Raw genomic sequence first — 27,819 nt, forward strand, 5'->3', positions numbered from 1 at the left:
GTGTGTCAAGCCTGCATTGCTTTGCTCACATCCTACTGGCTAAAATTCAAATGGTGACATCCTAACTGCAAGGGAATCTGGGGAATATATTCTGGCAGTGTCTCCTGGAAGAGGAAGAAAGGGATTTGGTGATGAGCTTTTAGGCCTGTGCTTCTCAAACTTGATCTGCATCAGAATCACCTGGAAGCTTAAAATGCAGCTTCCTGGGCCCCTCCCCAGAGTTTCAGATTCCACGGTCTTGAGTGGGGCCCAAGAATTTACATTTCAAATGAGCTCTCAGGTGATGTTGGATACAGCTGGAGCAGGGACTTTAATTTTGAATGGTTCTGTCTGGGACACATTTCTGCATCTTGATTTATCCATGTTAATCATGGAAACTGGAAGTCTCTCTTTATTATGATCATGGCCTAAGGTATAGGAGGGAGGGAGATGGGTAAGATTAGATAGTCTTGGCCAGGCTACTCAGAATGTTAAAAATAATTAAGAGTAGAAGATTTCTTAGAGGAATTGGGGTTGTGGAGGACTGGGACTTGGGGGATCGGGCACTAATGAAGTGGCTGCACCCTGCCGTATCGGACGGGAGGGGAGTGGGTACCTCTGCTGCCAGGAAGGGGGCTTCCAGTTCACTAGGTTAGTTCTGTTGAAACAGGAAGGCTGGGAGAATAAAGTTTCTGAACAAGTAGGGATTCAGAGGACTTGAGAAGGGAGGACTGGCATGACAATCAAAGGGGAGTTTGTGATGGCTGGAGCCAACCAAGCCTGGCCCTTGGATTGTGAGTTTCTCTGGGTCTCTGGATATCTGTAAATTGGGAATGACAATGTGTAATTGTTGGGTTGCTGTGAGAAGGAATCAGATCAGAGGGTTGTAAACTTTCTTGGTTCATGGTGCTTATATGTGAAGAAACCCCCTAAGTTTCATTTATTTATTAAGTGGTTAGCTCCAAACAAGTTCATGAATGTTTATGTTTTAGTACTTTGATATTTGTAAAAATAATAATAAACATAAATGGAAAAGAATATACTTGTTTAAATAACCCTCAGTTACTTCTGGATGGGATATATGCACCTGTGGGCCCCGCGTGGCTTCTCAAACCTTGGTATCGTATTGGGCATTGCTACCCTCTTTTCCTGTTCCACGTTGACATCTGCTTTTTATCCCAGCACTCACTAAAAACTCTACTTTGCAGAGATGTGATGTTGTTCAAAGGAATATCATGCAATCTAACATTGAAACTGTGAAAACAACCTTAATTAGTATGTGCACAGTATCTGACCTGTGTTGAGTATTGCCGTGCATCCCTCAAAAATGTACATTTTTGCAGTGATTCTGAGTTCACACCTAGGTAGTGACCTAGGTGCTTTGGTGCCTGGCGCAGTCCAGAGTGGGCAGAGAACACACTTCTGCCTCCAAAGGGTGTAGAGTCTAATGGGGAAACTAGACATGGAATTAGATGCTCCTGTAAGTATAGACTCCCATTGGGGCTAGGCCAGGAAGGACAATTTCAGGTGCTATGAGGGCTTGTGGGAGTAATAGTTGAATATCAGGAGGTTTCTAAAGTTGGTGGCCATTGCGTTGTTCCTAAAGGCTGAGAAGTTAACATGGCAAGAAGGCAAAGAAACCATAGTCTAGGGAGTGGGGAATAGGATTCTGGGCAGGAGTATTTCAAACTATGGTGAAGGACCCCCTCCTCTTCCCCTCGGTTACACTGTGGTTGATTCATGACTAGTATGTAGCTTGTAAGTTTCTTGTGTGTGTGTGTGTGTGTGTGTGTGTGTGTGTGTGTGTGTGTGTTGGACAACATTTGGACTGTTTAATGAGACATCTGATCGTGCCATTGGATGATGAAGCAAAGCCAAATTACAAAGCTGTTGTAGGCTGGGAACAATCTGTCGTCCGGCAAAATCTGTGGGCCTCACTATGAGTAACTGTTCTAGACAGGGAGGAACAGCATGAGCCAAGGTCCTGTGGTAGGAGACAACGTGGTGCTTCTGAGGGTGGAGAGGAAAGGCTAGTGTGAATGGAATAGAAAGTGAAAAGGTTGAAAAGTCGGCAGGGGCTGTAGTGAGTCTCTAGGCCCCAGGAAGAAGTTGAGCCTCAGATGAAGACCTTTCCGTCCTGGTGGAGAGAGGGGAGGTTGTTGTGATGACTTCCTAGGTGAAGGGTGGAGTGGATAAACAGGCTATAAAGATGTGTGGCTATAAAGATCTGTTTGAGTGATTCAGGCAACTTGCAGTCCCTCTGCTTTGACCCTGCAATGGCCTCCCAGAGCAGAGTGGGTTCTTCTCTCTTGGTGTTGAAAACGACGTATAGAAGGGTCTGCTGGAGTATAACAGGTGGCTGTGTGAGCATGCTAGTTCCCTGACAGGTGACCCCTAGAGCTCAGGCTCCTTAGGGTTACCTGGGCCACCAGCAGGAAGCTCAAGGCCCAGCTTGCTGTTCCCTGGGTATAAACTGGCCTCCCTTAGAGGCTTAGAGGAATTCCAGCTGTTCCCAGGAAGTCCTATGAATTTTGTTACCCAAGTCTGTGTCCCAGTGCATCTGCTTGCCTTTGCGGGAGGCAGGGATCATTCAGAGGTTTACTGTGGTATCCATGGCACTAGACGAGGTAATGGGCATCGCACCAAATCCTGAATGGACCTGGCCCTTGCCTTGCCCATAGTGGCCTATTATAAGTACCCTTCTGACTTAAGAACCAAGGGCTCTCTCCCAACCCATGGGCTGACTTCTGCAGGGTCCCCAGGAGAGACCTTTAGTTTCCACCTTCCTGAATCAAGAGCCTTGATGTCGATTTAAAGATGGCTTTCCTCCTTTGCTGCAAGGAGTGAGCTGGAGAAGGAAAAAAAATGACACACTGTGGTTTCTTTGCACAGGTACTTTGTGCTGGATTTTGAGGCTGGCATCCTGCAGTACTTTGTGAATGAGCAAAGCAAACACCAGAAGCCTCGGGGAGCCCTGTCTCTATCTGGAGCCATAGTGTCCCTGAGTGATGAAGCTCCCCACATGCTGGTGGTGTACTCCGCTAATGGGGAGATGTATAAACTGAGAGGTATGTTCTCCTGCTAACTCTTCAGACTGGTCTCAGGGGCCGCACTCATAGTTACCATGGGGATGGCTCTCTTGTTTTTTTGTTTTTTTTTTTATTCACTTTTAAGAATTTGCTGTGTTTGAAAACTGTGTGGTGATAGACACTGCCTCTCTTACGCCTGGGGTGGGGCAGATGGAGCTGACATTAGGAATTGCTTGTCCTAAATAACTGAGGAATTAAGGGCAGATGAAAGGTGAGTGACAGCTCAGCTTTAGGATTTCAGATTTTTCATATTAGCTCAATGTATATTTTCTTTGACTTTACAGTATGAATTCACTACAATCCCCTGTGGGGCTATGCTGTGAGGACAAAACAAGCCTTTAAGGGTCAAGGCGCACCCCCCGCCCCCGCCTCCAGTTTCTCTAGGACCATCTATCAGTAAAGGGCCCCTTCACCTATATTGTATTTATTTTTGTAGTATTAGAGCCTGATGAGGAAGCCATCTGCTTGGTGTTAATTTTTTTTTTTTTTCTTTTTCCCCTTCTCTTTGCTTCTTGAGAACTGAAGTCTACTCAGCAGCTTCATGGAGGATAATTCCCCAGGAAGCACCACATTTGGCCATCGCTATAGGTTCAGCTACCCCCAAGGCATATCCATCGTATAGGTTTTTAGCAATGCCAGACCTGACTGTAGCAGTCTAATTTGATTGCTAGATCATTCTTCCATCATTCCATTACAGTTGCATTGCCAGAAAAATTGTCAACGTCTTCTAATGAAACAACAAAAACAAAAATCCAAATGCACACACATACCAACCCAATGTTATTAAGTAAGGTCTGAGGAAGGATAGTTAGTATTTGTATGTATTAAGTGTTGGGGGTTGGTTGATAATTCCCCCTTCATACATTTTTCTTTGCCCAAGTAAGGGCTCAGTACAAATAAAATGCCCCTTCTATCTCTCCTTGACCCTAAGGAACTACAGTGATAGGTTGGCCTCTGCAAAGCCAGACCGAGGGCCCAGACTCCTGCCTGAGTCCTGTTTTCATTATCCTACCTCCAAGCTTTACTGCCAAGAGATGGAATAAGCTAATGTTTCTTTATTATCTATGTACAAGTCATATTTTAGAATCTATAAAACAATCCAAAAACCTATGAAATAAAAATGCCTATAGTTGAAAAAAGTTTTTCAGTTTTTGGAAACGTGGCAAGATTCATGTTCTCTTTGGAGATTCATGCAGTGTGTGTTCTAGCTGGTTAGATTTATATGGTCCTTGCTTTCGTTTTGCTGTTTATTGCTTAATAAATTGTTAGAGCAGAAACAAAAGCAGGTGAAAAATTTAATGGCACTACCCCCTCACCCGCCCCCCTATGGTTTATAGAATGACACAAACCCACAAATGAAAAAATCCAACTAATATGACAATTGAGCCATCTCCTTTTGCCTTTTAAGAGTTGATACTATTCTCAGGATTATTAAACCCTAGGATTTTTTGTTTTTGTTTTTGTTTTTTAAGGGCAGTTTTAATAGCAAATACAGAAGTTTTATTATCTGCATGACATTATCACAAGGGCTAAATTTAGCTTAAGGTTAGCAATGGCAGAAAAGGCAGGATAATTTTCTGCAGATATATGGCTCGTCCTTGGCTTGTCCTTGGTTCATCCCAAGAGGATTTGGGTATTGGTTTTCTCATTGCACATCTCACTTACACGTAGAGTTGAATGGATCTTGATGTCAGTAGATACATGGCTTCTGGGAGTGTTTTTGGTCATGAGCCTTTGAATTGGCAGTTCTTCACCTTTCCTGAGGAAGAAGGCTCTAGTTTCTGCGGAATCCTTTGAAAGTCAAGTTCACCTGGCCTTATGCTGGTCTACCACTCCATATTTGTTCAGTCAAAAGTTCAAGCTGAAGTTGAGTTGTATTGACAATGACACTGAAGCCCTTTTTTTGTAAACAATTATAACTTCCAGGGGAACCTGTTTCCTGCACAGTCAACATTATGCAGTTAATGTTATATTAAACTATTTATGCAGTTAATTATGCAGTGAAATTGATGATTTAGGTTTTATTAGAACCTGTTATGTATCCATGATACTTTAAGAAAATGATGTGATATATTTGAGCAATTGAAGTGTAGGTGGAAGATAATGACCAAACACTTGGTTTGTATTTTAATGTTTGGGGGAAATTTGAAGATCTCTAAAGCAGAATTTGGTATGTTGTTCTGTCCAATCATAACACGAATCATTGAGAACACATTAAAATAATTCAATTGAATGCTTATTTTGTAGATGCCAGTAAGTCTACGGTACAACTCTAGAAATAACCAAAGGCCCTGAAAAACTATACTTGGAACCTTTTGTTAGCCACATGTGTAGAGGTGCATAGAAATAATCATGTTTTTCCTAACCTTTTTATTTTCATTTTATTTTTTTTAAGGTTTATTTTTTAGAGTGGGAGGAGGTGGGGTAGAGGGAGATGGAAAGGGAGCAAGAATCTGCAAGAGACTCCCCACTGAACATGGAGTCCCCTGTGGGGCTCCATCCCATGACCCTGAGATCATGACCTGAGCCAAAACCAAGAGTCGGACGCTCAACGGACTGCGCCCCCCAGGCGCCCCCCACTACTGCTACCTTTTTAAAGTAGAATTTTTTTTTTTTTCAGAGGAGGTTAAAAAGAATGGCAAAATTGTTCGTAAAAGAGACATTTCAGAGTACATTTTTTAATGTGGTTTAAGAGGGAATTTTCTGTTGAGATTTAGTGTAATTTGTTTTTTTGGTGTAAGCACTGGCTGCTTGAGAATATTGTCATCTGTCTTTGTTTTTCCCTTTGTTCTCTCCTGACCTCCCTCCCTAGGCCCCCCACCCCCTTAGGTGGGTGTAGAAATAGGTTGAATACGTTTTGGAACAATCTCTGCAAGCGTTTGCTTTCTCTCTTTTAGCTGCCGATGCAAAAGAGAAACAGTTTTGGGTGACTCAGCTTCGAGCTTGTGCCAAATACCACATGGAAACGAGTTCTAAGGTAAGTAACCACCAGGGAAGTGTGGAGGCATTGGGGTAGTTTGGATAGCTCCCCTTCAGTCCATTTATCTGTTTCTTTGGGGAAGCTGTTTTTCATGTTATTTTTGAAGTTGCCCCCATAACGGAATTCATATTGCTCCTGCATTTAAATCTAAAGCCAAGAGAAAAGTAGTCGGATTAGCTTATAGGTAGAATGAAGAGGCCTGCAGACACCTCCTAGAAGAACTGATTCTGGAAAGACACTTCTCTTGTTGCAAGTTGTCAGTCTGGGCAGCTGTTCATGTCTATTGAGAAGCCCGAGTGGGTGATTTCACCATGGAGGCAGAGGAGTCAGATTTACTGTTCATGAAGACTAGTTATTGTCAATGATCCTTAAATAAAACCTGGACCCCAAATTGATTAAGTATCCTGCAAGGAGCTTCAGCATTCCAAGTATAGAAATGCTCTCCAGTAATTTGGCATCCAAGTATGAATTCTTTTCTCTCCAGGATTCGGCAGGAGGTCTTAGATCAGATAGGTAGGCATTTTCATGGATTATTCGGAGGATTTCCTAGCATTACTTGCAGAATAAATTTATTCAGGGCAATGCATATTTGTTGAAATCCAAGCTCGAAGAACTACTCCTTTTATATCATTGATTCCAGGGTGGTACAGTACCACTTGCAGTGTTTTTTTCCATATTCCATGCATCCAGTACAAAGACCCACATATGAAACTTCTGATGATTTGAATCCTGTTGCCAGTCTGCTGTCTTGCCCAAGGCCACGGGGAGATATCTTGCTTAGGTACACCTCCCTGTTCTGCCTCCGAGTACAACCCGAACTGATTTCTTCATGATTTTGTTCACTGTTCATTTTTTTCTTTTAGAAGACATCTTTTCCTTGACTTGCTTACGATTGTTTCGTTCTTACCCCTCTTTACTTAGCCCCAGCAGAATCCGGGTTAACTATAGGTAGGGCCCTACTTCTAAAGAGTTGTGTTTTGTTTTGTTTTGTTTTGTTTTCCCCCTCTCTCTGGCTTGCTTTATTTTCCAGGAATTATGATAGGAGTTCTGGGCATTTCATCAGTATTTTATATATCCCTAGGTAGGACAGTTAATCATTTTTCTTTTTCCATGTATCTTTTTACTTTTTTATGAAACAGAAGGGCATAAAATAAAAAGGACAGATCTCCCTGGATTGCCATGTGTGCTCATTAGAGATAATTGCATTTAACACTTCTTGTATGTCATTCAAGCATATTCAAGCATGTGTTAGTATGTATGTATATCTGTATCTGTATTTTTTACACAGATGGTATCGTATCATGCATAACAGTCCCACCCCCTTTAAAGGTATTTTGGACATATGGGATCTATTACACTCTTAGGATGGATGGATGGTGTTCTGAGGGATGGTTGTCTGCTTTACTTAAGTCCTCTACTGATGGACATTTAGGTTGTTATACATAATGCTATAGTAAACATCTTTGTATATATATATCTTTTTGTACCTCTAGGTATACATATGATGAATTGACATCAGTGGAAAAATGCTGGATTATAGACTCTGTGTTAGCTCTTTTTTCCTAGACATTGCTAAATTGTCTTCTAAAAAAGTTGTCCTAATTTGTACTCTCACCAGTTTGTGTTAAAGATGCATTTCCCCCTCTCACTAACTGTGGCTCCTCTAACATTCAGTTTTTGATAGTCTCATGGATAAAAAATTAATCCCCCATGATTTTCATTTTCACTTCTAAAGTCATGACTGGGGCTGAGAATGTTTTAAAATGTTGATTGCTACATGTATTTCTTTTATGTGATCTGCCAGTTTTTATCCTTCATCCATTTTTCTATTGAATTCTTTTTTTTTCTCCTTGATTTGCACTTAGCTATATGGGTATTGAGCATATTTGTCCTTTGCCTGTCATTTGTATTGTAGATATTTTCTCCTGGTAGGTCACCTATATTTTGACTTTGAATATATTTTTTGCTATGTAGGTTATTTAATTTTTGCAGTCAAATTTATGAATATTTTCATTTTTGGCTTTTGGTATTACATCATGCTTAGTAAAGGCTTCTTTGTTCTAAAATTATGAAAACATTCTTCAGTGCTTTCCTCCAGTGAATTTATAGTTTAATTATCATGTTTCAATCATTGGTTCATCTGGAATTGAGGTCGGGAAACCAACTTGAAGTGCGTTGATGTTTTAATGAATCATTGGAGACAAGGAAAGGTAAAGGCCTCTTAATGGTAGTAAGAAATATGAAGAGAATTTGAAGATTCTCTGAAGGAGAATTTGATTTACTGACCTGTTCTCTGGGTAGTTTCAAGAATACAGATTAACCTGTTAATGTAGAACCCAAATAAATAATAATTTAGATGGTAGGGCCTGAGACCAGAAGTAGGATTGCTGACCATCCCTCATTTATAGCATAGCTACTGTGACCCACTAGGGAATAATAATTTTTAAATTGTGAACAGACCTTGGTGGTTTAGCAGAGATATTACAAAGTCCAAGGCCACTTAGGCAAAAGCTAGTAGTGAAAATGAAGCTGAGCTTAACATGACTATAAACTTAATGTCCAGCTACTGACTTTGCATTATGGTTGTTAGGAATATATGCTAAGCCTTCTCTTTATTCTGTTCTTCCTCCTTTATTCTCAGCAAGGTCAGATCTCTCTCCAGTAGATTATAGAAAATATTCTCCCTATGATTACTTGGAATTTTGCCTTTTAAAAACTTTTTATTTAAAATGAAGCATTCCCTGGAGCAAGGATGAGGCAGATGGAATGGTGCCAGCATTCTAACTTAACCTAGTGAGAACTATGGGATAATCGTGTTCATAGAGCCCACAAAGGACGTCATGGACGCTGTGGCCAGTAGTTCTGAAACCCAGACCTGTCTCGGTCAGTACCCGATGAGGTTTTCCCCAGTCTTGAAGTGAAATGAGAAAAACATTTCCTAAACATGCCTGAAATCAGCTTTATTTATCCTATATAAAGGACAGCTTTTTATTCAGAAATTACATTGCTTTGCTTTTAGAGGGTTAAAATACTCTTTTTATTGTAGAAGATATGGAGTATTTACGGACCTATTGATTGCCTTTTTTAAAAATGTAGGTTTATTGAAGTATAATTTACATAAAGTAAAATTCACCTTATTTATTTATTTATTTATTTATTTTTATTTTTATTTTTAAAAATATTTATTTATTTATGATAGTCACACACAGAGAGAGAGAAAGAGAGAGAGGCAGAGACACAGGCAGAGGGAGAAGCAGGCTCCATGCACCGGGAGCCCGACATGGGATTCGATCCCGGGTCTCCAGGATCGTGCCCTGGGCCAAAGGCAGGCGCTAAACCGCTGCGCCACCCAGGGATCCCAATTCACCCCTTTTAAATGTGAAGTTTATTTTTTGACGGATGCATGCAGTCATGTAACCATCACCACAATGGTCATTCTGCCACCGTGAAAACTTCTCTCATTACCCTGCTGTGGTTGATCCCCTCCACTCCCCCTCAGCTCCAGGCAACCACTTATCCATTTTCTGTGTGTAGTTTTGTTTTTTCGAGAATATTCTACAAACTGAACTATACAGCCTTTCACATCAGACTTCTTTCACTTAGTGTAATACTTCTGAATTTCACTTATGCTGGTGTATTAGTAGTTGATTCTTTTTAATTTTTGCTGTTTTAGTGACTGTGTGGTACTTTTTGTTCTTAATATCTTTTTCCAAAAGGAATGCCTGGGTGGCTCAGTGGTTGAGCATCTGCCTGAAGGTCGTGATCCTGGGGTCCTGGGATCAAGTCCCACATCAGGCTCCCTGCAGAGAGCCTGCTTCTCCCTCTTCCTGTGTCTCTGCCTCTCTCTATATATCTCTTATAAATAAATAAGTAAAATCTTAAAAAAATATATATCTTTTTCAAAAATCAAAAATGATTATCAGTCCCCAGATTAATTCCTAAATTCTAAGGTCAAAAAATTTTCTAGATCTCTTCTCAGATTTTAATAAAAGTACTGGCTTTTGAAACCTAAGGGTCTGGCTATCTCGTGAAGCCCCTGTAGTGTCCCCATGAGGAAGCTCTAGCCGGGAGGGTGGAAGAGCCAAGGCTTGGGCTCAGGTCTCTGGTTCCTGCTCTTACCTCACACATGTCAGTCGGGGCTGCCATCTTTCCCCCCATGGGAGATGGGGCCCCTTATAGGACCATTTCTCTTCCATATGGACAAAAACTGCCAAAGACAGAAGAATCCCCTTTACTGGCCACAGTAGATTCATCCTGTGGCTGGTAGTAGTTGCTTGACGTGTAGTCACAAGGCTGTGAAGAGGGTCTACTAGGAAGACTAGGACACTGACTTTCTCTGAAAATACAAACGACAAAATAAACCATCTTATTTTTAATGCAGTATTAAAATTTAGGCAGCATAAAGCCCTGAGTGGCAATGAGTGAAGAGAGAGTTGTAGGGAACTGTCTTTGTGAGAATTTACTTTTGTGTGACTTTGAAGTCTCAAATGTGGGAGTGGGCGTCTAGTTTTTATCAAGTAGGTGGTGTTTAGAAGCCCCTCTGATGGGGTGTAGTGGTGTTCTGGGGACTGTGATAAGCGCTGAACTTGGGAAAGGAACTGTCTGTTGACAGGGTTAATGATGTTTAGTAACCTCTGTGTGCATGACCATTGCTGGGGATCATACTACTCTTCACAGTGGTCCTGTGAGGTAGGTGGTATTGTCTCCATGTTTACAAATTAGAAAGCTGAGGCCAGTGGAACCTCAGTGGTAGCCTCAGAGTCATGTAGCCATGAAGTGAGAGCCCAAGTCGCTAAACACAACCCCCCTGCCTCATCCCTCCTTCTGGTTTCCTGGCAGGAGCTACGGAAAGGTTCAGGATGGTATTCTCCTGCCATGAACTCTGTATTTTATAATGTGGAAGGGACAGCTCTGAATAAGACACCTGTAATTATGTGCTTGAGGGAACCCTTTTCCAATCTTTTCAATAGATTTTGATCCCAGAATTCTTCAGTGAGTTGGCTTAAAAGTAACGTTGGCCTTTTGCACTAATTTTTTTTTTTTTTTTTAATGTAAGCTTATGTTAGCACTTTTGGCAAGTGCCTGTGAACTTTGAATGCAAAGCGTCTTCTGATTGAGTATATATGCAGGTTTCAGCTCAGGACATTCTAGTTTACAAGAAATAATGTGAAGTGGAGTGAGAGGTCCTACATTTAAATCCTGGCTCTGCTGATTATGTGTTGAGAGCAGACCTGCTCAGGTCCCTTTTATTCTTTCTGATCCTCTGTCCTTGTCTTTGAAATGGTAACATATGTCTCCTGAGGTGGTCCTATGGTGCAAGAAAGGTAATGCAGGCAAAAGCCAGATGCCCACAGGAAGCACTTCACAGAGTTAAGGGTTTAGTAGCTTGTGCTGAGTTTTAGTAAGACTGCTGCGTGGAAGTCCAGCATCTCAGACGCCCTTAGTGCTTTGACGAAACCCTAAGGAAAACAAGTATGCTTTTTCATCCCTTTGTGGTTACATGTCTGTTTTCACATAGGCCCTGTGATTTGCAAATAGCCATGTCAGAGAATGCAGGGTCATTCAGAATCAGTGGAAGTCCACAGTTGGGGGCAGGGAGTTGGAGAAACTTACCAATAATGCTGTTTGCAAGTGACTTTGACCTGTGGGAAAACAGTAGTCAAGAGATTAGAAAGCATTTAAGAACATTCAGATTCTGAAGATTTTAGTTTCGTAGGCTTTTATTGTGACCGAGAGAATTTTAAAAGACTAAGCTTGATGGAAACTTACTGTTGCTTTCAATATTTTTTTGATTTTTTTTAAAAAAGATTTTATTTATTCATGAGAGAGAGAGAGAGGCAGAGACACAGGGAGAGGGAGAAGCAGGCTCCCTTCGGGGGAGCCTGATGCTGGGACTCGATGTCAGGACCCCAGGATCATGTCCTGAGCTGAAGGCAGATGCCTAACTGCTGAACCACCCAGGTGTCTCTATTTTTTTGATTTTTTAAAAAAATTTTTATTTATTTATGATAGAGAGAGAGAGAGAGAGAGAGGCAGAGACATAGGCAGAGGGAGAAGCAGGCTCCATGCAGGGAGCCTGATGTGGGACTCGATCCCGGGACTCCAGGATCACACCCTGGGCCGAAGGCAGGCGCTAAACCTCTGCGCCACCCAGGGATCCCTATTTTTTTGATTTTTAAAAAATGTTTTCTCATCCAGACACAAAAGGTGGATTCACTGGAAGTGAGGGAGGTGGTGGCTTGTGTGCTACATGAGGAGTTCACTAGTCTGCTCTGCTAATTGAGCATTGGTACCTTCTCCCCTGACTTTCAACCCTAAAGGATAAGGTGTGTCATGTGGTGACAGTGATCACTTTTTCAGCCAGTACTCTGTGGTGAGCTAGGGTGGGGTGGTTCAAAAGCTTAATAGAGCTCACAGCTTCCCTCTTGGGCTCAGCTGGCCTCTTTCTGACTGCACCCCATCCCTCCCACAAACATACTCTTGTTATGAATTCACTGTTGACAGTTGTGAGGTGTTTCCTCTCCCTTCCATCATAGTGTAAGTCACATTACTTTTGAAAGTTATGAATATTACCTGTCCTCAATAGAAAGCATTCCAAAGATAGGAAAATCTAAAGAAAGAAAAAAAAAATTGCTCCCAATCCCAGTCCTAGACCTAATCTCTGATAAAGATACCATTTAGGTGTTTATCCTCTGACAGAGTCTTTTTTTTTTTGTGTGGATAAATAGAAAATCAGGAAGATCTGCCCCACTCCCCACCTCCCTTCTCGTCTTTTCACATACAAGAAATCCCATAGATCGGGATCCCTGGGTGGCGCAGCGGTTTGGCGCCTGCCTTTGGCCCAGGGCGTGATCCTGGAGACCCGGGATCGAATCCCACATCGGGCTCCCGGTGCATGGAGCCTGCTTCTCCCTCTGCCTGTGTCTCTGCCTCTCTCTCTCTCTCTCTCTCTCTCTGTAACTATCATAAATAAATAAAAATTAAAAAAAAAACTATAAAAAAAAAAAAAAAAAAAAAAGAAATCCCATAGATCTGTTTTCCTGAGCAGCCTACCTCCCCCTGAGGATGGACTGTAAGACCGGGCTTTGACCATGGGCCTATTCTCTGTATTGGGGTTATTTTATCTGTAAAAGGACTGTGTGAGTGTGTGGCTGTTTCTTAGAGTATTTCTGGGACCTACATTGTGACTGACTTCCAGTCAGCTACCTGTCCTTCCATCTTAGTCACTTCTCATCCCCTTCTTCCTCATTCTGTTCTTGTTTCGTTCCAGAGGGGAAGTTGAGGAAATAAAGGTCCATCTTTATTGGTGATTTACCCATCCAACAACATGGGAAATGTAGAATTTTTAATTTTTTAATTTTAAAATTATTGTTATTATTTAAAGATTTTATTTGTTTATTCATGAGAAACACACAGAGAGAGGCAGAGACATAGGCAGAGGGAGAAGCAGGCTCCCTGCAGGGAGCCTAATGTGAGACTGGATCCCAGGATCCTGGAATCATGACCTGAGCTAGAGGCAGCCGCTCAACCACTGAGCCACGCAGGTGCCCCCCGCCCTTTTTAATCTATGGGGAAATTAGGTAAGGAAATGTAGAAATTTGAGGCTTTTAAATTTATTGTATTTTAAATCCTTTGTCCGGGTTCTCAGGGACCAAGACCGACTCTATCCTGGTATTTACTACTTCGGGCTCCAGAAACCCCATTCCAGCTGAATCTTCCGTTGATCATATGTCCCCTGAGAGCAAACACGGAGAACCACGTTCACTTAGGAAGATGGTAGGTCCCAGGGAATCTGTTTGTGTAGAGCATTTGAAGACACTGTAGTCAGATCAGATTGGTGTGTGGTTAGGTCTTCTGGTCCTTGCTAGGTAATTCTGAATTAAAATGCAAATTTCAGGGTACAGTCTTTTATGCAGATTTGGTCATGGAGGAATCTGACTTGTCTAATACAGGATTTTAAATTCATTATAAGTCTTAGGAGGTCTTGGATGAGCAGAGGACGCTGCTGAGTTTCAAGGAGTGTATACATAAATATTCATGCCAGAAGCTGCCCAAATCACAAGTATTTTTTTTCCATCCCCTAAACTGATAGTTGGCATGCTAATTCATGTGAGCCTTTGTGGTATTAAAGATCAGTCTCCTCTGTGGTGTCTGGGAGGTGGACAGCCCCAAGAACAGGTGTGCCAGCTCTTCTGAAGAGAATGCTGGGTAAGGACCTGCCCATGTTTATACAACCTACAGCTTCCCCCTGATACCTGTCTCCTGTGACAGAGCCCCTAACTCCCATCCTTTGCTTTTGCCATGATGTCCAGTATTCCCCAGTGATCTAGAGGTTCAGTTGGGGTTTGATGGGACATTGGACAATGAGAAAGGAGATGGGAGAGTGATAGGCTGGCCTGGCAAAGAGGCCGATAGTGGTAAGAACATGGTCTGTGGGTGCCTCTGTCTTAAGGGTGGTGTGCTTTGCGTCAAGAGACCCTGCAGATGACCCTGCCCCTGGTAGCCCCATTGCCAGGTACAGGGAACCCTGCCTCAGGGACATTTGGAGACCTTCTGAGAAGGCATGGGGGATGTGTGGACTACTTCAGGGGGATTAGAAGGCTTGTCTGTTGAGGGAAGGTTTGGGAGGGGAATTCTAACTGAATGCTAAGTCCATAGCCCAGTGTGAAGAGTGATAAGGTTTAGAGCCACTGTTTAATGCTTTATCCTGGCAATCTGGGTTTCTGAAGGTGGAAGATAATAACTTCCCTGACTCTCTGCCACCCTGGGATGTGAGTCAAAGGGCTTTGGTGAGGTGCTTTCATATCTGGGTTGGGATGCATCATAACAGGAAGCACCTGCTTGCTGAGACTAACCCAGTGACATGTGTAGAATCTGTCACCATGCAGCCACAAGGCACATCAGATGCCATCTAGTCTAGCATCCCAGCTCCACCTCTTCTCGGTATTTGAACAAAAATGTTACCATAATATTCAAATAATGAGGTCATATGGGTTGATTCTCCCTAAACCAATAGCCAATTTTAGTCACGCAGAGAAGGCACTGCTGGTAACTCACTGACTAAATGCTATGAATCTTGGGGGTAAACTGACAAATGACATTGATACCTCTTTTATGACTAAACAAAACTGGGGCCTCTGAGAACAATTTGGAATAACTCAGAAGTAATAAAGATTAAAAAGTGGGGAGAGAATCTAAACTCCCTTTGTTTCACTTGTCTAGAGGATAATATAAGAAATAAGGACAAAAGGTAGGTTCTAAAACTGCTAATATGGAGGCCTCTGGCCACATGAGGCTTTTTAAATTTAAATTACAGTTGACCCTTGAATAATGCAGGGGTTGGGGCTGACCACCGCCTCTTTCCCACACAGTCAAAAAATGCACTTAAAACTTTTGCCTCTCCCAGAACTTAACTGATACTGTTGACCAGATGCCTTACTGATGACATAAACTGTTGAATAACACATATTTCGAATGTTATGTGTTATATACTATATTCTTACCATAAAGTAAGCTAGAGAAAAGAAAATGTCAAAATCATCAGGATGAGAAAATACAGCACTGTACGAAAAATCTATGTATAAGTGATTGCTACAGAGTTCAAACCCATGTTGTTCAAGGGTCAACTGTAACTGAAATTAAATTTCAAAACTCAGTTCCTCAGTTGCATTTAACTACGTCTAAGTGCCCAGTAGCCTCATGTGGCTGATGGTTGCCATATTGGACAGCACAGATACAGAACATTTCCATCACAGAAAGTTCTGTTGGACAGTGTTGATAAAGCTTCAATGACTACTTTGTCATTTTCTAAGGAAGGAACTAACTAATGTCTAGTTTAATCGCTTCTTATGTATGGACTTTTTTTTTCTTAATAATCTAAAAGGGATGAATGGTGTTCCACTCTTCCCCTGCCCCCCCAGACCTCTGTCCTTCCCTTTGTCGTTCCCTGCTGTGCTTCCTTTCCAGAGTTCTGGTCTGCTCCACGGCCTTGGCATTAAATATCTTGATCATTCACTTCTCCAGTTACATTGTCTCTGTATCAGGGGCATCCACCTTCCTTGTTTGAAGGTTGGAACTCATATTCTCTTGAGGGCAAGTTATCCACATGCTCCCCCCACTGCAACTGTTTAAGAACCTCTAGTATAAGCTTTTGTAAGGAGCAGAGGAGTGAGGGAAGGTTGTTGACAATGCTGCCCCCTGGCTCAAACAACCTTCAATAGCTGCCTATTTCCTAAGACAAGGTCCTGAAATTTACCTTGCCATTGAATGCCCACCATATGTCAGGTACAATCTCTTTCCCTCCCCCTTATGCACTCTCTGTTCTAGACAAAGAGTTCCCTGGCACACTGTGTGTCATCCTGCTTTCTTGCCTTTGTTCATGCTGTTTTCTCTGGTGGGATGTGTTACTCTCTCCATTCTTCACATGGCAAATACTCCTGTGGTCTTTAAGGCTAATATGCTTCTGTGATGCCTTCATGACCTGCCTGGTGAGAGTGGATCTTCTCTCTTTCGTGTTCCCATTTATACTAGTACTTGCTTGTAAGCACACCTTTACACAAGGGTGTGTTTGTGCACATGCGTGCATATGCATGTGCACCCTCGTGATTACCTGTGTGTCCTTAAGATCCGGAACTACAGGAAAGTCATTGCTGTATCTTCATACTTGCCACTGTCCTGAGGTGGTGGTGGAGATAAACCACTTAGTGCAGTTTAAGTGTGAACCTTACTTCCTCTTCCCTCACTTCTCCCTATTGCCATTAGTGACAGTAATAGTAGTAGTGGTGGTAGTGGTGTTGGATCTGGGTTCTTTAAGAAACTATATCCAAGTTGTCGTATTTTCCTAAAATACTGTTTTGTGTTAGATCAAATGTTTAAGGATTTTTTTTATGTAAGAGCAGTTAGTGTTCAGTAGTTGAAAATCAATCCAGAGTAACATTCAAGCAAAATGTATCTTATTTCTTAAGAGAAAAAAATCACAATCCTAAGGAACACATATTTCAGAAAAGAAAATAATAAATGGCATCTATCAACACATTTCTATGTGGCAAGTACTGTGAAAAGAACTTTTCTTAGATTATCTTTATTTAAAAACAGATTTATTTATTAGAATGGGGAAGAGGGGGAGAGGGAGAGAGAATCTCAAGCAGATTCCCTGTTAAGTGTGGAACCCAGTGTGGGGCTCAATCCCATAAGCCTGAGATCATGACCTGAGCCCAAAATCAAGAGTCAGATGCTCAACCAAATGAATCATCCAGGCACCCCTTCTGGATTACCTTACATATTTCTCATAACAGCTCTATGAGGCAGCTACTATTATTACTGCACTTTATAGGCAAGAGCACTGAGGCACAGAGAAGGTAAGTAATATACCTGCCCAATGTCACACAGCTAACAGCTGACTGCCATCTTTTTTACAAAACATTTGATATCCAATTCACATATCATTAAATTACCTTTTTATAGTATACAATTCAGTGGCTTTTAGCATATTTACAAAGTTGTATGACCATCACTACTAATTCATTCCAGAATATTTTATCACTCCCAGTAGAAGGTCTCTGTTTCCATTAGCAGTCACTCCTCATTGCCCACTGAAGCTCTCTCCCCAGCCCCCTGGCAACCACTAATGACTGTCTCCAAGGATTTGCCTACTCTGGCCATTCCATGTGAATGGAATCCTATACTATGGCCTTTTGTGTCTGTTCTTTCACTCAGCATAGTGTTTTTAAAGTTCCTTCATGTTGTAGCATCAATCAATATTTCATTCCTGTTAATGGCTGAGTAATATTCCATTATATGGACAGGCCAGATTTTTCAATCCATTAGTTCATTAATTGATATCTGGGTTGCTTTCACTTTTTGGCTATTATGGATAATGCTGCTCTAACACCTGTGTACAAGTTTTTGTGTGAATATCTGCTCTCAGTTCTTCTGAGTATATGCCTAAAAAGTAGAACTGCTGGATCATATGGTAACTCCATTCAACTTTTTGAGAAACAGCCAACTGTATTCCAATGCAGCTGTACCATTACATTTCTACTGGCAGTGAATAAGGATTCTGATTTTACTACATCTTTGCCAGTACTACATATTGTCGGTTTATTGTGGCCATCCTAGTGAGTATGAAGTGGCATCTCACTGTGGTTTTGATTTGCATTTCATGAATGACTAATGATGTTGAGTATCTCTTCATGTATTTCTTGGCCATTTATATATCATCTTTGGGGAAATGCCTATTTAAATCTTTTGTTGTATTTATTTTTACTTTTTGACTGTTGAGGTGTTAACAGGGTTTTTAAAAGATTTATTTAGAGAGAAAGAGTGAGAGCAGACATTGGGAGGGGCAGAGGGTGAGAGAGAATCTCAAGCCAACTTCTCACTGAGCATGGAATCCAACTTGGGGCTCAATCCCATGACCCTGAGATCATGACCTGAGCTAAAATCAAGAGTTGGTTGCTTAACCAACAGAGCCACCCAGGCACCCCATGTCATCTTTTTTGACATAAGTACATTTTTTTTTTTTTTTTTTAGAACAAATGGACCATCTGGTATTGTGGATGGAGTAAGGAATTGGGTTCAGAGGACTTGGTTTCTGGCTGTGTCTAGGATACTCACAAGCAATTCACTAATCTTGTAGTCTCAAGTAACCTAATCTCTCTTAGCCTCAGTTTCCATGTCTATAAATTGGGTGAAATAATGCCATCAACCACACAATGTAGTTTTTAGGATTAAATGACATTAAGCAAGCACTTCACAAATATCACTTCTTTCTATAACATGAACTCACCTACCTCTACTATGTATCTCTGACAGGTAACTTGAGCTACTTTTTACCTGAAGATGGATCATACAGGAGTAGCTAAGACCCTCCCCAAAGCCAAACTATAATGACTCTCCCCTGCAAAAGTTTGATAGACTGATCAAATGATCATATGAGCATTGCAAAGTTCTGGTATAATCCAGACTTAGCCAGTTTGACTTTGTTCATATTGTGTGGTCTTGTGGTGAGTGGCTCTGATCTCACTTTCTGTGAGGCAGTGGGGTGGATAGCATTGGGTTCAAAACTAGCTGTATAGTGCCACTGGGGTCAAGACTCTCTCCATGCTCTATGAATGAATGGGCATGGTGAGTTAGTTTCCAATGAGTTAGTTTCCATAAGCAGTGTTGGGTTGATGGGGTGTGAGGGAGAACCCTGCCAAGTTGGACCTCATAAAGTGATCACCATAGTGATGGCTAGTACCAGATTGACCAAGACTGGAAATGCACAATCGGCTATTTCTGGTAAACGAGTCATTAAAATAACCAGAAGAGAAAACTTAAAAGCAATTTAAACAACTAAATGTTAAAATGAATGAAAAGTTTAGGGGCGTCTGGGTAGCTCAGTGATTGAGCGTCTGCCTTCAGCCCAGAGCGTGATCCTGGAGACCCAGGATCGAGTCCCGTGTCGGGCTCCCTGCATGGAGCCTGCTTCTCCCTCTGCCTGTGCCTCTGCCTCTCTCTGTGTCTCTCTCATGAATAAATAAATAAAATCTTAAAATGAATGAAAAGTTTAAAGAAAAAAAGAGGGGGTGGGGTGGGGAGAGTGTTTCATTGTGGAACCAATCAACCATTCAGACCAAAAAATGAGAGATACACATATATACTTGAGCTCTGTCTCATACACACACACACTCATGCTCTCAGTATTTGGAAGGACAAGCAAGCTACTAACAGTGGTTGCCCCTGGTGAGGTGAGGAGGGGGGATATAGGGTTGAAAGAGAGTAGAAAAAAAAAAAATAGAAAAAAAAAAAAAAAAAAAAAAAAAAAAAAGAAAGAGAGTAGAGATTTGGGTGTACTCTTTTGCTAAATTGGAAATTTTCACATTGTATATTTATTTAATTACATATCTAATTGATGTAGTTATTCAAATGGTTAAAATTTAAATTTGCAGAAGAGGGATCCCTGGGTGGCACAGCGGTTTGGCGCCTGCCTTTGGCCCAGGGCGCGATCCTGGAGACCCGAGATCGAATCCCACGTCGGGCTCCCGGTGCATGGAGCCTGCTTCTCCCTCTGCCTGTGTCTCTGCCTCTCTCTCTCTCTCTCTCTCTCTCTCTGTGTGTGACTATCATAAATAAATAAAAATTTATAAAAATAAAAAATAAAAAATAAATAAATTTGTAGAAGAATTTTTTTTTTCTTTAAGTGGTTATCTATAAGGCTATTTTGCTAAGTGCTGTGCTGTCTTACGTGCCTGTCAGGTTTGTCCTTTTATCTTCAGGGAGAAGATCTTCATGGGGCAGTCACTGATAAATCAACTTCTCATTGTATTCTTCACTTGAAAGTCTTAAAACCAAAGCCCTTGAAGATATTCAATAATTCCAAATTCCTGCCAATTTAGACTAGGCTTCTATTCTTGTTACTTAGAATCGATTTTACTTGATATGGGTTAGAGTTTTAAAGTTTAGTGCTCTTTGGGGCAAGTGTTCCTTTCTCCCCTTAAATTTGACTTAAACAGAATTTAATGATGAACGAGGAGTCTAACTCAGCTGAAGCCTTCAGTGTTGGGACAGTTGGCTGAGTGGTAGTGATAGCTCTTGTCCTGGGTTCTATGAGCATTGCTTCTCCATTTGTAGATGACAGTGATGTAAATGCTACTGGGTGTGGAACCTCTTAATGCTGCCTACCTGAAAATATTTTTAGAAATCACAGGGGCCTTTGGGGCACCTGGGTGGCCCAGTCAGCTAGCTAAGCATCTGCCTTCAGTGCAGGTCATGATCTTTGGGCCCTGGGATTGAGCCCAATGTCTGGCTCCCTGCTCAGCTGGGAGTCTGCTTCTCCCTCTCCCTCTGCCCTTCCCCCTGCCTGGGCTTGCTTACAGATGCGCACTCTCTCTCTATTTCCCCTCCCCTCCTCAAATAAATAAGATCTTTAAGGAAAAAAAAGGAAGTCACAGGGGTCTCAAAAAACTCCTGCAGCTTACTGTATAATATATTAGCCTGGTTTAATAGTTTAGAAATATTTTATTATCTTTCCCCAAATTGGTTTGGGTAAAAAGCAAGATGAACTGCATCTCCCATTGAGACCCTGAGATATGAAGTGCCCCAGGTTGAAAAGCACAGCGTCATGGGGCTACTATTGGATTTCCTAAGTAGCAAGTATTTGGGGGAATAGAATACGTTGGTTTAAGCCTGATAAACTCTCAGTAAGTAAAGTTGGACAAGCTCATCTGAGGATTTATTCTTCCCTTGGCTCTGTCTTCCCATTTTCTGCTGTTGGGCAATTTTACTTTCGTGTTATGTTAAGCTTAGAGCCATTTTTCTTCTATAGTTTTTCACAGATAATTACCTTTTGGGTGCTTAAAACTCAGTGTAAAACATCACCCTCCTAAACACACCATCAAATTAAGTAAATAAAACACAATTTAAGAACAGCTTTTATTAAAACGATAAAGTTTGGGGATTTTTTTAGTGTCTTAATAAAGTGTAACAATTTTGCGTACCTTCTCAAGCATAATTTTAAAATTAGGCTGCCTGCCTTGCCTAAAAGCAAAGTATTTGTGCTGCCCAGGATGATGATCTTACGTCAAGGGGACCTTCAGATTTAAGGAGGTGGGGTGGGGAAGGTGCTGTTTTGATTCAATTGAACTAATTCCACTATTTATCTGTACTTAAAGAGGGCTTTATTCCAGAATAAATAATTTAGTTGCTCTTTTCTGCCTAGAAGATTGGTGGATGATTTTATATAGATAGACTTCTGTGGGAAGTTTTACTTCAAGACAAGATAGGCACCTCTTAGTCTGAGGGACATTCCTGCAATGAACTTTCTTGTAGACAAGTATGAAGCAGCACATCCAGGAGCAGAGGATCTGGGTATATGGTTGGGGCCAGCTGTTGAGAGCAGGGTTGTTTGATACCTGTTTTGCTGACACTAGGAGAGAGGCTTCCAAGGAGGTCAGTTTGGAAGGAGTATTCAGCAAATACTGAATGCTACATACTGTGAGATTATGGTAGTGAGCCATGGAGAGTGGCTATGTGGAATTTTTGGGTGAAGACCGTTGACAAACAGATATGTACTGTGTCCGTTAGTGCTAGGTTCCGTGAAGAAAAAAATAAAGCAAGGTCAGAGACTAGAAAATAGTGAGGATTTTAAGATAATTCTATGAAAAAATATACCCTGTGTATACTGCATTCTTTAAAAATGGCAATATCCTGGGACGCCTGGGTGGCTCAGTGGTTGAGTGTTTGCCTTTGGCTCAGGTCATGATCCCGGGGTCCTGGGATTGAGTCCCACATCAGGTCTCCCACAGGGAGCCTGCTTCTCCCTCTGCCTACATCTCTGCCTCTCTCTCTCTGTCTCTCATGAATAAATAAAATCTTTAAAAAAAAAAAAAAAGGCAATATCCTAAAAGACCAGGAGAGCTGTGGGAATCTTCCAGATTAAATGAGGCTGGAGACGTGACAGCCAGATGGCAACATGTGACCCTAAACTGGATCTAATTTTTGTATCGACAAAACTAGAATATGACAGTGGATTAGATAAAAATAGTTGATAATTGGGGGATCCCTGGGTGGCTCAGCAGTTTAGCGCATGCCTTCGGCCCAGGCTGTGATCCTGGAGTCCCGGGATCAAGTCCCATATCGAGCTCCTTGCATGGAGCCTGCTTCTCCCTCTGCCTGTGTCTCTGCCCTCTCTCTCTCTCTCTCTCTCACTGTCTCTCTGAATAAATAACTAAAATCTTTAAAAAAAAAAAGATAGTTGATAATTATATTATGATTATGTAAGAAAATATCCGGTTTTTCTTTTCTTTTTTTTTTCTATTTTTTTTTTTTTAAAGATTTCAGTTATTTATTCATGAGAGACACAGGGAGAGGCAGAAACATAGGCAAAGGCAGAAGCAGGCTCCACGCAGAGAGACTGATGTGGGACTCGATCTGGTCATGCCCTAGGCCGAAGGCAGATGCTCAACCACTGAGCCACCCAGGCATCCCAAATATCCTTGTTTTTAGGAAACACACAAGTAGTTAATACTTGAGGGTAAAAAGGCCATGATGTAGGTAACTTACTCTCACATGGTTTTGGAAAAATTTGTATATTTTAATTATACTTGTATATATGCGTATAGAGGGGGGAGGGAGAGAAGAGGGAACAAATGACGAAACAAATAGTATAGAATTTTAATAATTGATAAAATGGAATAAAGGATATACAGTTTTTTTTTTCAACTTTAAAAAAAAAGATTTTATTTATTCATGAGAGACACAGAGAGAGGCAGAGACAGAAAAGCAGACTCCCTGTGGGGAGCCCAATGTGGGACTCGATCCCAGGACCCCAGGATCATGACCTGAGCCAAAGACAGATGCTCAACCACTGAGCCACCCAGGCACCCCTTTTTTCAACTTTCTATAAATTTGAAATTATTTCCAGATAAAACGTTTTTTAGAAATTATGTATAGCCTAGTGCTTTTTAAAAGAGGATCATAAAATAAAAAAAAAACCAAAACAAAACAAAAAAAACCCAAGATCCTGTTTTTTAACAAGTGCATATACTTCTTGGGAGAAACTTTCGAGGAGTCATTTATGTAATAGTATGAATTTTAAGGAAAGTAGTTATTCACTTGCTATTAAGTTGAGATTAACCACCAAAGAACTCAGTGATTTCCTGAGCATTAAAGAGAGTTTGGGTAAAGGAAGCATTGTAGGGTCATTGCAGTCAGACTGGAATATTAGACCTTGGGGAGCAGGGAGGAGGATGTATTATGGAAGACAGATTTGAAAAGGAAGGTTGCGGCAAGCCAGTGATAAACTAGCACTGGGTTGAAGGTTGGCCTTGATGGTTGGGCAACCTTTGTAGCCCATTTGGTATACTGGCTTTGGTATTTACCTTTTTCCAAAAAAACAACTTTATTGAGATAGAATTCACATATGAAAAAAGGTGTGGGTGACCAATAATATTTTATATCAATATAATATATAAAATTATGCAAGTAGCTTTCAAAATTAATCAAAATGCTAGGCATAGTGGTAACTACTTTAACAGAAGTCACTTCCTTTAATCTTGATAAGATTCTTACAAGCTACAGCCTAGTTTCATAATACAGAGTGAAGCTAATAAAAGCATAAGAGGTTATATGTCACATCCCTGGTAGGGGGCTGAATTTTGAACCCGGGTCACTAATACTCTACAGCTGATGGACTGTGCTGTCTTCCATGTCTGTGACCCTGATGTAGGGGCCATGCAGACTGAGTGAGCAGACTCTGTCTCTAGTGCCTTAGAACAGTGTATGGAGCATTTTCTGAAATGTGGAAGAAGTAAATTGACACTTTTCAGCTTAAGAAGGGAAGAAAGATTTTGTAAGCAATAGGTTTTTAATATGTTGCATAGGAAATGAAAATATTTGGGAAGTAGAGTGTTTTAGGGTTAATGTCAGTAGGGACATTCTGGGCTGGATAAACTATCCCGTCTATCCTCCTTATCTACCCATTTACCCACCCTTGTGCCTGCCTGCCTACTCACCCACCTGAGCTGTGTTCTCAAGCTGGCTGTCTAACCCTGAAGCAGTTTTTGGGGTCTGCCAGGTGCCAGCATCCCCACTCTCTCTTGCTACAAATTTAGTGATTCTCTTTCTCTACTACAAGACTTTACCCACATCATCTTCTGTTCTTAGCTGATTTTATAGCCCTCCACAGAGTCCTTGACACCCACTCTTGACAATCTGGAGATATTGTCAGAAAACCCTGTGGGCATTAGGTTCCAGGGACATTTTCATAGGAACCCCGACTTCCATTAGTTGGTTGTTGGCACTGCCTTCCCCCCTGTATCCTTCTTGGCTGGGTCAGCAGCTGGAAATGTTGTTGATGCCTAAAACCTTTCTTTAGGAGAGCTACTTTCCATTCATCTACTGGGTCGCTCTTCTCATTGACCTCTCCTTGTGGTCCTCCTTAAGCGCTGCTACTTAGCATATCTACTTTACCTCTTTGGATTCAAAAGCTCTTGTACGCTAGACAGTATGCATTTATACCCTATGCAGTACGCTCTACTTGGTGCTCTCTCTTTTCAACTTATAGCATAGGAGCTTGGCGTTCCCAGGTAGATTCATGTATTGATGTAAAAATACAAACTGGAAACTGCTTTTATCCTACAGAAATAGTTCAGATGCCGCAAAAACATGTTCATCTCTCATACTGTAAATGGTGCACCGTGGATTATAAGTTCCTTCCACATATGTTGCCTGACACAAGCGTTTCTCAACCTTGGCATCGTTGACATTTTTGGTGAGGTAGTTCTTTATTGCGAGGAACTCTTCTGAGCTATGTAGGATGTTTAGCACCCCTGGCTTGTATCCACTGGATGGTAGTAGCACCTCTCTCCTCCCCCCCCCCCCCCCCCCATCAATTGTGACAACCAAAAAGTCTCCAGAATTTGCCAAATGCTTCTTGGCAGGGGCAAAATCACCCCTCGCTGAAAACAACTGCCTCATGTAATTTTTACGGCAATCCTGTTAGGTAGGTTTTCTCTCCATTTTTCAGATAAGGAAACTGGCTATGTGGCCAGAACATGATAGAAGTGAGACTCGACGGCATCGCTGTGTGTTTGGCTCTTCACAGGATACCTTTGTGTGCCTCAGCTGCTGGGAATTTGTGATTCATCTTGTAGGGAGAAGCAGGGACAGTGGGGTTGCTTTGTAGCTGAGCTTTTGCTCTTGGGAAAGGCCCTGCTCTCTTGCCAGGTGAGAGACAGCCCATCCATCACGTCTCTGAGACTCCTGGGCATCTCCCCCAATGAGAGATGCAGAGCAGAACCAACAGATTTTAGCAGCAAAGCCAAGAATACTCTGGCGGCCCAGCTCAGGAGACCCCCCAGGCCCAGCCGTGGGATGTAGGGGATCATAAGCTTTGCAGCCTTGGATTCCCTTTGCCCAGATTCTGCACAAATCCGAGAAGAGCTGGGTGGCACCTCTGGCATGTGTTACTGCTGAAGAGGTGAATCATATTTCTGAAGTTTTATTTGCCCTCCTGCTCTGTGCTGCGCTGACAGAGAGGAGAAGACACCCAAGAGAATGTTTGCTTGAGGCTGAAGCCTGACAGCCTGCGTGAGCCGTGCTAGGGCCAGGCAGGACTGGAAGGGCTGCGGCCAGGGGTCCTTTTGCCCTCCTACATGGGCTGCAGCCACTCGGCTGTGGTGAGGACCCAGAACAATGCCTCTTCCTGCCTCCTGCCTCTGTGGGATGCAGACAGAGGTTCTGGGCAGCTTTCTTACCCCTGGTCAGCTCAGGTAAATCGGGGCCCTGGGCACTGGGGAGTGGGAGTGAAGGGGTGCATTTATTCTCAGCTCTTCTTCATGTCTCTATGAGGAAGAAAGAAGTCTTTCTCCCTTAGGACAGTGTAGACGTAGGCTCCCAGGGCATCCAGGATTTCTGCATGTGGTGAGGCCATAATTATTCTTTCCCCCATTGGGATGCTGAGTTTGAGGAGGAGGTATCTCTTAGGATCTGATCTTGAAATACAAAAGAACCTGCTAGAATTGGTTGACTTAAAATAAGAAAAAAAAAGAATCCGTCTTTTATGAGTTTTTTTTCTCCCACTTAGATGTCATCTGACTGCTTTGATTTGCTGGCTTCTGAACCCATTTCCAGTAATCATATTGTCAGGGCTTTTCCTCATGATCTCAGATAATACGCAGACACACCCCATTAGTGGGTATGGTGCTGAAAAGTCAGGTGTGAAAGTCAGGAAACGAGTCTTCTGATGGTTCTACCAATTGGCCTTAGCCTCACTGCTTTTCTTGTACCTCAGTTTCTTACTTTGTGGGATAGGTGGAACACTTCTCTTGTGTTTCACAGAGACCTTGCGAGATAAGTAAATTAATACTCTTAGAGAGGCTTAATCAAAGTAGCTATTAATATCATAATTACATATGATGATGAGTAGTATAATTGCCAGCTTTTGATGCTAAAGATGCAGTGAGCCTGATTTGGGGGTGCTTTGCTGCTGACCTGTGTGAACTTCAGTGGGAAGAGAAAAAGGAAACTTTCTCTTTTATGCTCATTTTAATTTGGTAGAATGTTGCTTTGCCTTTTTTTTTTTTTTTTAAATGTTGGCGACTCTCTGCTTCCCCCTTGCCCTTTGCCCATCCATTCCCCCAGAGTAACCATTCCAGGCATTTTCATGTGTGCCTTGTTTTCAAAAGAGAGGGAAATAGGGCCATATTTTTTAAATTGTCTTGTGATTTGTTGTTTTTTGATATTTTGTTTATTTGTATTTCTCACCAAATACTCTCAGAAATATTTCCATGCTACTGTAAGTATCTACATGAGCAATTCTTTTGTTAAAAAAAAGAATCAACTGCCTGGTATTTAATGGGATGCATGTGTCCTAATCCTGTTAACAGTCTCTTGATGGGGTTTTTTGGGGAAAATTATAGACCTTTGTAAAAGATAAAGTCCTTGTTATGGTGTGAATGACATAATGACATCTAGAATAAGAACATCTTCAGAGTCCTGGGTCTGTGTGTGTTAGAGTTAACTACTCAGCCCCTCTGGGTGTCAGTTTCTTATTAAAAAGAAGGATTTGGGCTAGAAGATATTCTCAGATCGGTTGCAAGATATCCAACTTTAAACGTAATAAATTCATCTGGAGATTTGTATACTGGTTATCTGTTATGCAACAAATATCTCACAACTTAATGTCTTCAAACCACAGCCATTTATGTCGCTTACAGTTATGCTGTGCATTTCTTCTTGTCTAAACTGGGCTCAAATGGTCTCATTTAGGCCTGCTTAGGTTTCTGTAGT

The 27,819-nt window shown here is 41.7% G+C and overlaps 1 protein-coding gene across 3 annotated transcripts in view; it reads left to right on the plus strand.

The window, feature by feature from the left end:
* Nucleotides 1-27,819, plus strand: part of OSBPL10 (oxysterol binding protein like 10) — a 296,485-nt gene that overhangs the window by 96,832 nt on the left and 171,834 nt on the right. For 2 of the 3 annotated variants that reach the window (XM_025461091.3, XM_049100041.1), the window contains exons 2-3: nt 2,872-3,047; nt 5,966-6,045. In XM_025461091.3, coding sequence (XP_025316876.1) covers nt 2,872-3,047; nt 5,966-6,045 — 256 coding nt within the window. Of the gene's footprint in view, nt 1-2,871; nt 3,048-5,965; nt 6,046-8,873; nt 8,932-13,696; nt 13,825-27,819 lie in introns of those variants that run through there. The other variant, XM_049100042.1, reaches the window with a different exon arrangement.

This window comes from Canis lupus, chromosome 23 (genome assembly GCF_003254725.2).
Source record: "Canis lupus dingo isolate Sandy chromosome 23, ASM325472v2, whole genome shotgun sequence".
Lineage (NCBI taxonomy): Eukaryota > Metazoa > Chordata > Mammalia > Carnivora > Canidae > Canis > Canis lupus.